The 13,027-nt window shown below is 37.7% G+C and overlaps 1 protein-coding gene across 2 annotated transcripts in view; it reads right to left on the bottom strand.

The window, feature by feature from the left end:
- Window positions 1–13,027, bottom strand: part of Rfx6 (regulatory factor X6) — a 54,957-nt gene that overhangs the window by 19,559 nt on the left and 22,371 nt on the right. For both annotated transcript variants that reach the window (XM_036169217.1, XM_036169218.1), the window contains one exon: window positions 1,691–1,798. In XM_036169217.1, coding sequence (XP_036025110.1) covers window positions 1,691–1,798 — 108 coding nt within the window. The remainder of the gene's footprint in view (window positions 1–1,690; window positions 1,799–13,027) is intronic.

The following is a 13,027-nucleotide window of genomic DNA, read 5'->3' as shown; positions in this document are numbered from 1 at the left end:
TAAATGGCAGCATACTTGCCTTCTTCAGAAACACCATTTGATTTTATTTTCTGAGGATAGATTTCATTTTAGACATTACCAGAAAGAGTCAAGGTTCAGGCCAATTATAGGCAGTGAACATGGAGTGGAGTTGACCTCCACCTTGAGTGATGGCAGCAGAATGAGAGTACAGCCCCGCCCCCAGGCTGTTGGCAATGACGTTTACTGGGATCAGTTCCTCACTGAGCATTCTCCACTCTTCTGCCTTAGTTAAGATGGCGATTCAAGCCCTTGGCTTTAGCCCCAACCTCTTTTTAGAAGCTGATAGATCACCTGTGGATCTTGGCAACTGTAGGAAGGTAAAAGGGCTAAGCTGTATTTCAGGACAAAGAAGGGTGTCAGTCCCTGGACTTGCCAAAGAGTTCACTGGGAATGAACTTAGAAGGCAGGGGGTTTTCTAATCAATCACCCTTGGTACCCGAATGGGAAATGATCTACCAGAATTTCAGTGTGAAAGGTGAGAATTCCTTGGAGGCCAGCAGAGAAACTGAAATAAACTAATGGCCAGTGTGCCTCACCTCTCTATTTTTCTCTGTCACTTGCCTCCTTCTCTGGCTCTCACCAGGTATATTTACACAGTAAACATTTTCATGGCATGTTTGCATGCAAGCAACCCTCTCCACAAAGGAGAGCCAATACCACTCTCCCTCCAAGAAGGGAAGTTCCAGTGATTTCCACAGCCCACCCCCCAAGCTGCCACATGTTAACATTTATCCCAGTTTCTCTAGTATGAAGTCATTTCATCTATAAATAAAAAGTGTGCTAACCTAGAGAACTGTGATTGGAAGTGAGAAGAGAAGGGAATGTTTATATTCAACATCTGAAAATTATCTTCACTGCTTGGTCTCTTCTTACCTGGCATGGTAGTTCTGGCATCCAAATGAGTCCTATAGTTACTCGGTATCTCTATTTATGTATCAATAGTTTTAAAAAAAAAACCAATATCCTATTTTTGTTTCCTCTTTCTACAAAACTCCTATTGCTAAAATGATTCACTTGACTATTAATGACATCCTTGTGTGTTTGCACCTCAAATTATGAAATGTGTCAAAAAGCACTTCCATCCAATGTGAATATAATGAGCTTTACTTGAAAGAAGCACATGAAGATCATTAAGCTCTGATTCAATAATGGTACCCACTAATAAAGAGCCAGTGATTCCCCCACCAAATGACTTTAGAAGTGCAAAAATAAGAGAAGATTTGGTGTGAGACTCATTGGAAATTCTTATTGAGGGATACTTATTGGATGAACCCAGTGAAAACAATTCTCCCTTTTGACACCTTGTGTAACCCTTACATTTCCTTAGCATCCCCTTCATTGCTATAAAGCTTACCACTGAAAATCTGGATGCAATAAACACAGTCTAGTTTTTTCCCCTTAATTTTGAATTTTAAATAAAAATAATCTTTAGCCTTTTGAGATTTATTTTACCACCTTCTGATTATGCACTATCATAGAGATGGTAAATAATTAATTGGAAAGTGTTTAATCAATGTTAGTAAACATTTGTCTCTCCTATAAATCAATCAATTCTGTTTGATAATGCAGATTTCTGACTGCTTCCTGCAAGTGCCATAAGATTCCCAATGAAAGGAGATACGGAGCCAACATATCAGAAAATCAATAGAGAAGTGTCTTTAATTGATACCTTGTCCTTAGAAATGCATCCTTGGTACACAAGATGTTGAGCACTGGGGAATTCTGGAAGAAGGGTTCCTGTTTTTGAGCTAAGGGAGTATTTTCGAGTAAAACCACCCTGTAATTAAGAGAGGCACAACAAGAAATGTCATGGTTATGGACTCCAAATTCAGTAATGAAACAGAAATGAACGTTTCAAACTGTGTACACTTAGAGGTTTGGATAAACTGTGTAACTTAATTAACCAGATACATCAGTCAGTTTTCTCCCAAATGTTAAGTAACTCCATCACCAAAATATTTTCCCTTCCACTCGGGAGTTTTGTTTTGAATATTTGCCATTTTCAGAGAGAAAACTTAAGTTCATATTTGTTAATGGTACATTTTGGAAGGTCTACTTCTGGAATTGCTAAAAAATATTTTAGTTGCAAAATCAAGGGTTGCTGGATCCCAACTGTGCATTTCCCAGTAACATAAGCAAGATGATGAGAACTAGATCCACTTGCTGAGTCTCAGGTGGATTAATTACTGCTAGGACTTTATTAGCATCCAAGTCTTCTGGTGTCCAAACTTGTAATTTGAACTTCTCTACATCAGCGCCCCACACTGAATATAAAAGTTTGTCATTCTTTTGCATCTCTGGAGGAGGGCAGACTTCAGCAAATTACCAAAAAAATTGCAAAGACATATTGTGTGATATGTGTAATACTGCAGAGCTGACACCTGTGGGAAACCCACACAGGAAGAGTGAATGTCTGTTTATAATGTCCCACGAGCCAGAACTTATTGTTCCCGCTCTAGAAACAGAAGTTAACAAACTTTTCAGAGGCAGTTATCTTTAGGTGGAAGGAACAGAAGAACCAGGAGTTCAAAGGGCAGCCTCCGAGGCACAGAGAGCCTGTCTCAGAAAACAAAAATTAAAACTAACAGAAAAAATAAACAGGTGTGGTTGCAATATAAAGTCTGAGTCAGGAATAAAATTACAAATATGGTAAAAGGTAGGAAGGAATTTTGTCCTGTCTTCTAGCATCTCCAGACCTCTGGGTTTCTCATGTTTCCTTGTGCATCTATGTGTGTTGAATAGGTTTACTAGACTAAATATTGACTACTGATGTACACAGGCAGGGTGTTCACCCTGTCTTATGAGTACCAGGATTTGTATATCCTTCTAGAATTTTCATGGCAAAACAGGAAAAAAAGTTTGGAAGACTCTTGAGTCTTAAAACATCAAATACTTTAAATATCACTGGTTTCATATGGAAAGATTCTATATAAGCATGTAAACCAATTTTATATTAACGTGCAAACCAACTTTTCCTAATTGCTATAAATTTTAGCCCTAACCTCTATTTTCAAGTGTGATAAATATTAAATAAAAACAAGAATAGTCAAGAACTATTACAGACATAATCTTCATATGCTGATATAATTGCAAGTTGATTTCAACCCACTCCATTTAATTAGTCTTCATAATTCAAGATTTATTTCAAAGACTTTCTATGCTTTGGGTTTGCCATGTATTTTGAACACTGTCAGTGGACCATCAAAGATGAGTACTCTAGGCCAAAAAGAAAAACAATGCTGCCTTATGAAAATAAAGAATTTTGTTTTGTTTTTGTTGTTTGTTTGTTGGTGTGTTTTTGTTTGTTTGTTTTCAAGATGAGGTTTCTCTGTGCAACAGCCCTGACTGTCCTGGAACTCACTTTATAGATCAGGCTTGCTTCAAACTCACAGAGATTCACCTGCCTCTGACTCCTGAGTGCTGAGACAAAAGCTATGCATCACCCTGCCTCGCTAGAATTTAGTTCTTAATGAAAGGACAAGTTTTAACCTCAATGTAAAGCCTGAAACATCAAAAGTTCTAGGGAAAAATAGCATAGGCAGTGCTCTTTACAATATAAGTATAGGAAAGGACTTTCTGAATAAAATTCCATGTGTCCAGGAATTAAGATCTACAATTTATACATGGGATCTCATAAAACTAAAAACCTTCTATAGAGCTATGACAACAATCAAGCAAATGAAGAGGGAGCCCACAGTCTGGGAAAGGACCTTTGCCAACTATGCATCTGACAGAGGATATATATATCCAGAATGTATAAAGAGCTCAAAAAACCAGTCAAAAATCACAATCCAATTAAAAAATGGACTGTGGATTTGAACAGAGTTCTCAATAGAAGTGATAAAAATAGCTACGAAATATCTCAAAAAACTTGTTCATTTTCTCTAGCAATTAGGGAAATGAAAACCAAAGCAACCACAAGATTTCATCTTACCCCCATCAGAATGGTAAAGATCAACAAAACAACTAAAAACAAATGCTGGCAAGCAGACAGGGAAAGGGGATGGGAACCCTCATTCACTGTTGGTGGAATTGCAAACTGGTACAGCCACTACAGAAGTCAGCATGGAGAAACCATGAAATCTAGAAATATATCTACTGTATAATTCAGCTATTTCATCTTGGGAATATGTCCAAAGGACTAGGCATCCTACTTCACAGATACTTGCTCGGCCATTTTCATTGCTCTATGCATAATAGCTAAGAAATGGAAATAACCTAAATGTTCTATGACTGATGAATATATAATGAAAATGTGGCACATATACACTATGGAATACTATTCAGCTATAAAGAAAACTTAAAATCATAAACTTTTCAGGTAAATAGGTGGAACAAGAAAATATCATAATGAGTTAGCCCAGACCCAGAAAGACAAACACTCACATGTTCTCTTTTATGCATAGTTCCCAGTTCTGAATTTTTAGATGTGAGTATGTAACCTAGAGCAACAGCAGAAACCGTGAAAGTAAAGAAGGACCAAGTAGGGGTAGGTGGGGGAAGGTATTCTAGAGAGGAGTAGCAGAGCACAATTATATGAAAGGGGAAATGAAAAAAACAGAGGGGGGCTTTTAAATGGGAAGACAGTAAGAATGAGAGGGAGAGAGGGGGTAATAATACTAAGGAATCATGTTATGTTTACCTAAGATTATACATAATGTATATAAGTTATGTATATATAACATACATACATATGTATGTATAGCATATATATAATTTAAATGAAGTTATCTTATTTGGACTGACAATGATCCCCCAAGAGTCATACACTAATTAACAAAATCCTCAGTACCAGGCTTGCAAAATCCTTCAAGTTGTTGGTCAGGGATATTCATGAGATTCTCCTCCAGCCTATGTAGGCTAGCACTGTTTCCCTTTGTTCCTCCCAGTTTGAAGCTTAAGACTGTGCTGCTGAAGACACCACACACTTCATATGCAAGACTTAGAGGAATAGAGCTGAAATTACCCTGGAGGCCTCCTTTCTGAGAACTAAATCTCATAGAATTGGAAGGTGGTATACAAGCTGCCAATGGAGGAAAGCAAGTAACAGTCTTACCTGCCTGTGGACCTACAAACCACAACAATCATCAATATGGATGAGATATCCTCAAAGGTGCAATAACAGCACTCTTATCTTGAGGGCAATCAACATCTGTCCTAATTGAACTTAGGACCCCTTCAATAGGAGGATGTTCATGCCTAGTACTGTGAGTCTAACCAACTATTCATGGCTGGTGATGCCATGGAACTTAGAGAACCTACTATTGCCATTTTCCCCAAACCTGTGAACTGCCCAGTCCCAATTGATCAAACCTACACCTCAGGGAACATCATGGGAAAGGAGCCAGACAGATTGTAAGGGCCAGAGGACCAAGACATCTGGTGAGAGATTGTATCTTCTATATAGAACAAGAAAGCTGCACTATGAAACCACAAGATTATGGTTGTGGAGACAAGACCTGCACGATAACAATACCAGTTGCTTTGTCAGCATGGATAGGGGAAACCTCACAAGGTTCTACCCCTAGATAAAGAGAGTGATAGATAATTAATGTCTTATGAGACAGGGAGAATCAGTCTTCCTCTGGGATGAGCCTCCTAATTGGTTATCCAAATGGTCAACCCTAAAAGTATCTGAATATGAGCAACACTAAATAGACCCAGTAGGTTGTATTTGTATATTTATGTGTATGTATACATTCAACAATAATAAAGAAAAATGAGGAGAAAGAGAAGAAATTAAGTTAGAAGCAGTTGGAAGATAGGTGGGTAGATCTGGGAGGAATTAGTGGGTTCCATGGGGGAGAGAATATGATCAAGGTACACTATATGAAGTTCTCAAGGGTTCAAGAAAACATTATTTTAAAAGCTAGAAAGAAAGTAAGGCATTCTCAGAGGATGGAAGCAGGATAAGCTGGATATCACCAGGGTTACTCTGCAAGCTTGCAGAGTATTGCAGGCTGAAATGAAAGAATGTCAGAGAGTGCCTTACGCCACACGAAGCAATAAAGAGCTAAGAAGAAAAGGTCAATAAATACAAGGTAATTACAAAAGTCAGCTGCAACTCTACTTCCTGTTTTCACTTGAGTTAAAAGACTAATAATGCACAGAAAGAAAAGCATTTGCGCTACTGTAACTTTTGTTTATTACCTCCATATTTTGTTTCTATGTAATTTCATAAACAATAACTGTCGGTGTATGATTGGGGGCACATGTGTATAAAGTGTGATTTGTAATACAACTAAAAAGGATAGGAATGGAGGTGTAAAGTAGTCATTTTCAATGTGTCACTGAGATTTAGTTGATTTAAATTCAGCCTGGAGTTTTATACCTTTAGGATACTAGACATGATACAAGTAGTAACTACAAAGAGTCAGAGAATATACACAAAAAGAGGTGAGGAGGGAATCTTACTTTAAAAATTAACTAAAAACAAAAAGGATATAGTAAATTGAAGTGCAGGGAGTGGGATAGGTCATGTGTCCATCTCTCTGGGTATTGGGGTATTATAAATAGAAATTTCCCAGCAAAATCGCTTAGCATGCTAGAAAGCATTACAAAGCAAAATATCTGCTTTTATCTTACTAGTTTGAAATATTCATATTGGTAATACTTTTGTGTAATTGTAGCTAGCAGTACAGGCTGAAGATGTGCAAGAGGCACACCAGCCCAAGGAAAAACTTTTAAAACTACATTTCTTTGGGTATGCTGGGAATTGTGCACAAAGATGGCAAAAGTCATTAATGATACTATGTTCTCCAGAGTGTGTGGCACAGAACCAGAAGGCACTGGCTGTCTTTCCATGTCCTCATTGCTATGGTTGTGCTACAGGAGATGCCAGGTTCTGTACTACAGACTAGTCACAGAAGTCTGCTTCATTTCTTTGGGTTTCTGCTGGGTTTTGTTTCATTTTCTTCTTTTGCAGCTGATGACTTCAGTATTCATAAGTAAACAATTAATCTTATTGCTAGGAGCAAAAAAGAGGGAACCTACAGAAAAGAGACAAATGTGATTACAAGGTAAGAGTGTCTGACTTGTCAGGAGGACAAAGAAAGGAACTAAGTGGCCCAGTGAGGCTATGTGATGAGGAAGGAGGACATGATAACAGTCTGTAAATATTTGAAATGCATATCCCAAGGAGGGAGGGCTTGAGATTGATCTTGATACAACATTGTTCAACCAACCGTGAACAGTTAATGTGAAGGAGAAACAAACAATTGGGGAATTTTCTTCCCTGTAGTTTATGAAAATAGGAGATTATTCTCCAAGGGATGATGGTAACTTTGATATTCTAGCTGTTTGAGACAAAATTTACCCCAAACCAGAAGAGTCACAGGAAAAGAAACCCACACTGATACCACCTGATATTTTTTTGACAAGGATGCCAAAAATACTCATTGGAGAAAAGACAGAATCTTTAACAAGTGGTGATGGGTAAAACAGATTATCTACATCTGGAAGAATGAAAGAAGATCCTGTTTTCATCCTGAACTACATCACTTGCAAATGGATCAAAGACCTTGATGTGAGACTTGAAACTCCAAGACTGCTAGAGAAAAAAATTCAGGAAAACCTTTGAAGAGAACAAAGAAGTGTCTAAGTATCGATCTGGTTGCTTGCAAAGTAAGGCCAACAGTTGACAAATGGGACCTTATGAAATTCTAAAGGTTCTATATAGCAAGAGAAGCACTTAAGTTAGTCAAAGACAATCTATAGAGTGAGAGAAATCCTTTCCAGCTATATATCTGACAGAAAAAATAGTATCTGGAATACACAAGGAATTTTAAAAACTAAACAAGAAAACAACCTAACTGAGATATAGCATAAGAAACTGAAGCATGCTCCCCAAAGAAGAAACATGAATTTGATAGCCAAGATGAGTTAGTGGATTAAAAGGTTTGCTGTGCAGGGTTTGAATCCTTGTAAATCACATGAAGTCTCAGAGAGGTAGCCTGTATCAGTAATCCTGACTCTCCTAACGCAAGAAGAGAGGTGGAGAAAAGTGGATCCCCTGGATCTCTCTGGCCAGCTGGCCTGTTAATACACCACAGTAAAGAGACCCTGTCCCCAAGTGTAAGGGTGAGAACCAACACCCACTGTTTTCCTCTGACCCCCATAAGCACGTTGCGGTATGTATGTGTCTGCACTCTCTTACACAATTGCACACACACAACACATGCAACATATACACAACTTTGAGGATTCTATCTCAACCATTTATAATGGTTGGCCTCAAGAAAGCAAATGACAGCAATGTAAACTGGGCAGCCTCTATCAGGATGGAAATCAGTATGGGAATTTCTCAGAAAAACTAAATATAAATCTGCCCTAAGGCTCAGCAATACCACTCCTGAACACATGATCAAAGGAGTCTACATCTTATGACAATGGTATGATAAGGAGACAAGAGAGAGTAAATGAAAAATCATTTATTTACTCCATTGAATAAGAATCCTACCTTGGGGCTGGAGAGATGGCTCAGAGGTTAAGAGCACTGACTGCTCTTCCAGAGGTCCTGAGTTCAATTCCCAGCACCCATATGGTGGCTCACAACCATCTGTAATGAGATCTGGCGCCCTCTTCTGTATACATAATAAATAAATAAACCTTTAAAAAAATCCCTACCTTTACAAAAGGGAAACTTGAACTATGGGAAAATGATTAAAAAACACTAAACACCATATTGCTCAAAAAAAAAAAAAAAAAAAACACCAAGAAGTCAAACAATAAAACCAGTCTCCTGTGGAAACCAACACAGCCACAAACCTTTGACCTAATCTGTCCTGCCTGCAAAATTTGCTAGGGAAATGGTGGCACAAAACTTGTGGGAGTAGGAAGTCCATAGCACAAGAAGGAACCTATACCTGACACTGTTTTGGTAACCAAGAACCAGAGATTAGATAGCCCAGAGACCTAGGGTGAAACCAAAAACTACTGGTATTTTTTTTTTAAGTATCAATAAAATGACTCCTATTAGTAGTCTGCTAGACTCATCAATCAGTGCTTTATCCAGTCATCTTCAGAGAGGTTTTCTCACGCAGCAGATGGGAACAGATGCAGAGACCCACAGCCAAACATTATAGGGGGAGAGAGTCCAAATGAGAAGTCTCTATCAAATTATTCCCCTCAGAGCTCGGGGAATCTCATTTAAGAGGATATGGAAAAATTATAAGAGCCAGAGGGGGTAGAAGACATTAGGGAAACAAGGCCCTCTGAGTCAACTAAGCATATGAGCTCACAGAGACTGAAGCAACAAGCACAGGACCTACCTGGGTCTGCACCAGGTCCTATATATATTATAGCTTTCAGCTTAGGATTTTTATGGGTCTCTTGACTGTGAGAACAAGTAGGTCTCTGACTCTTGTGCCTGACCTTGGTTGGGACTCTTCTCCTTCTGTTGGGTAGCTGTGTCCAACTTCGATATGAAAGTTTTTGCTGCATCTTACTACATTTTATTTTGTCGTGTTTGGTGGTTGTCTGTTGGAAGCCTGTTCTTTCTTAACGGGAGATATAGAAAGGCAGTGGATCTGGAGAGGAGGGGAAAGGGAGGAACTAGGGGGAATGGAGAGAGGGAAAAGTATAATTGGGATATATTATGTGAGAAAATAATCTATCTTCAATGAAAGGAAATAAATTTTTTTTAAAAATAGCTAGTTTCTGGAGAAAAGCTTTCCTTCACAAAATAATGTAATTAGGTTTCATTTTATTGCAAGGAATTAAAGGGTTCTGAGAAATTCTCCACATTTAAAAGCTATATTTATCAACTAAAAATGTTTCTTTTTTCTTTGTTTTTTTGTTTGTTTTATTTCAAGACAAAGTTTCTCTGTGTAGTTTTGGAGCCTGTCCTGGATCTCACTCTGTAGACCAAGCTGGCCTCGAACTCAGAGATCCGCCTGGCTCTGCCTCCCGAGCGCTGGGATTAAAGGCATGCACCACCACCGCCCAGCCTATCAACTAAAACTTTAAGTCAGTCTGAATCCATAAGCTCACAAAGGAACTGGCTTGCTGTCCTCCTTCTGTTTGTGTTTACTTTTTAATTGCTGTTTAGCTTCTGTTGTGACTTTGCAAAGCTGTGTAGAATGGATAATAAAACCCCATAGACTTACCATCCTGACTAATACATGAGGCAGGCATGTGTTTAAGCAGCCTTTGCAGCCCTCGTTACTCATGCAAACTACCCTCCCTCTCCACGAGGAGTAGTTAATAAATTGGGTGTGGTCTAGCTCACTCCTATGCATACTTTAAAACGTATTTTTCTATGAATATGTTCTGGATAATATTCATTATTTAAAATTGGCACCATAGAGTATGCATCCTTTGACATTAACTGTCCTTTGTCACCTACCCCCTAGGTGCTTTAGATGAATCCTAAAGACAGCGCATTCATTACGATTAAATCACAATAGATATTTAAATTGTTTTCCAGTATTCTGAAACCATAAACAATGCTGAGATGAACATCCTTATAGATGCCTCTCTGTTCTCTGATGGTTTCTCTAGGAATGCCATCATCAAATATGGCACCTTCAACTTCATCAGATATTGCCTCTTACAGTATTCATTGGTGTTTTCTTCAATATTCCTAACAACAGCATTTTTTCAGAACTTTTAATGTTTCTAATCCAATAATTGTGAAAAGTCACTCATAATAGTTTTAATAAATTTGCATTTCTTCCTTCCTTCCTTCTCTCCTTCCTTCATTCCTTCCTTCCTCCTTTCTTTATTCCTTTCTTTCTTTCTTTCTCTCTGTCTCTGTCTGTCTGTATCTCTCTCTCCCCTTCCTTCCTTCTTTCCTTCCTTCCTTCCTTCCTTCCTTCCTTCCTTCCTTCCTTCCTTCCTTTTCTCTCTCTTTTTTTTTCTCTCTCTCTCTCTCTCTCTCTCTCTCTCTCTCTCTCTCTCTCCAGTTTGATTTTTTTTACAAGGACTCTCTGTAGATCCCTATCCTATCTGTCCTGGAACTCCCCTTGCAGACCAAGCTAACCTTGAACTCCAAAGTGCTGGAATTAAATGTGTGCACCACCAAGACTGGTTTGCATTTTTCTAACAAATATTTGTATTGAGCAAATTTTATTGACAACTTTTATTGCTAGTACTCAAAATATATATTGATCATATAATATGAATGCTAGCCAACCAGAATAGGTGCCTTGAACATCATCACTTTGTCATAGTCATTTTTTTTTTATCATTTGTGGATTATCTACTCTATACTTGGCGATATGTCTTTTTTTTAAAGATGTTTATATTTTGATTTTCAATTATGTGGATGTGTGTAGTTATGTGTACATGAATTCAGGTGCCCATAGAGGCCTGAAGAGGGTTTCAAATACCCTTAAACTAGAGTTTTATGAGGTTGTGAGTCACCTGATGTGGATGCAGTTAACCGAGAACTGGTTAAGAAAGTACTCTTAACCTCTGAGATATCTGGTCAACCTAATCCTATTACATTTCTAACATGTCAAATTTTTTACATATCCTGCAGCAGCACTTTTCAGTAGAACTTCCATGATGATGTTAATGTTCTGAATTTATTCTGTCTAAAATAGTAACCACTAACTGCATGTAACTTATAAGCACTTGAAATATACCTAATGTGACTAAAAATTTTGTTTTGTTTAATAGCGTCACATGACTAGTAACTACCATAACCGAGAATATAGTTATAAATACTATCTCTGTCTAGACAAGTCATAGGTCCTAGAGGAGAACACAATACTCCCATTCTGCTAAATGTGCATAGTATTAAAATAACCCCTAATGACTCATTTCTATACACATAGATTAGTGCATCTTTCAGTATTTAACAGAGAAGCTTCTTCTTGTATTAGATAGTTATTAATATAGAGATCTACAACTAGCCAATGTGCAGAACATAAGGAGCTGAGCAGTACTCAGCTCTCATTGGGACATCTGTATCACACCCCTTCTCTTCCAGGCTCAGGGGTTATCATGGTAGAGGGTGTCAAAAGTTATAGGCAACAGAAATTGTACACACCTGTAGCAAAACAGTATTTGCTGGGAATAAGAGTGCCTTTATACAAATTAACTCATAGTGCCTGTGACCACATGCACAAGATCTGCACAAGATCAAACCAGCCAAAATCCCAGCATGGTTGGGGGAGGAACTCACAAAGTCCTGCCCCTAGCTGAGGAACTATTTGTGATTGACTTTTGCTGGAGGAGGGGGACTCAGTTTCATTTGAAGAGGGTAAAGAAGGGGGCAGATTTGATCAAAAGACATTATATGCATGTGTGAAGTTCTCAAACAATAAAGGAAGAAAAAGCAAACAAATGAAACTAGCAACAACAACAACAACAACAAAAAAAAAAAACAAGTAAATCTATGGGTTTTATACCAAATAAACTATAAAAGCTACCATCAGCATCTCTTTCTCTCAAGCACATATATTAACATAAAATCAATTTTGTAAAAGATAAACTTTTGTTTTAAAATGAACATTAAGCATAATAGTAAAGAATCAAAATGACAATAACAACAAAAATAACTTTGTTTTTCTCTCAAAGACACAGTTATAATGATGCATGTTACCTTTTGTTTTGATAACCCAGCTTCCTCTAGCAAGGACTTGAGGCAAGCCTGGAAAACATCTCCCTCCCTTTTTATTTTAGTCAACACTAATCACACTCAATCCTTATGCCTACTAGGATGTTTTTTTCAGCTACTGAATTTCTACTGCATTGTCTTTTTTGTCTACAGGTGAGCTTATATCAGAGTCATAATATTTGTATCTACTAGACATGTTCTTTTATGGTCTCTTCTAAGTTTATACTTCTCTTAACTATTATTTCCTGTATATTTTTCTATACTAAGTTTATAGCTATTTTGATTATTTTCAAAAAATTAATTACCATAGAAATGTCTCTAGTACCATCCATTTACCTGCAAATTTCATTTATTTAACAGTTGACTGACTCATAACATGGTGTTAATGTACCACATTTTCTTTACTCATTCATCTGTTTGAGGGACAATTAGGTTGTTCCC

The sequence above is a fragment of the Onychomys torridus genome, chromosome 19 (genome assembly GCF_903995425.1).
Source record: "Onychomys torridus chromosome 19, mOncTor1.1, whole genome shotgun sequence".
Taxonomy (NCBI): domain Eukaryota; kingdom Metazoa; phylum Chordata; class Mammalia; order Rodentia; family Cricetidae; genus Onychomys; species Onychomys torridus.
The sequence above is the reverse complement of the archived record's forward strand: the minus strand, read 5'-3'. Positions and strand labels throughout refer to the sequence as shown.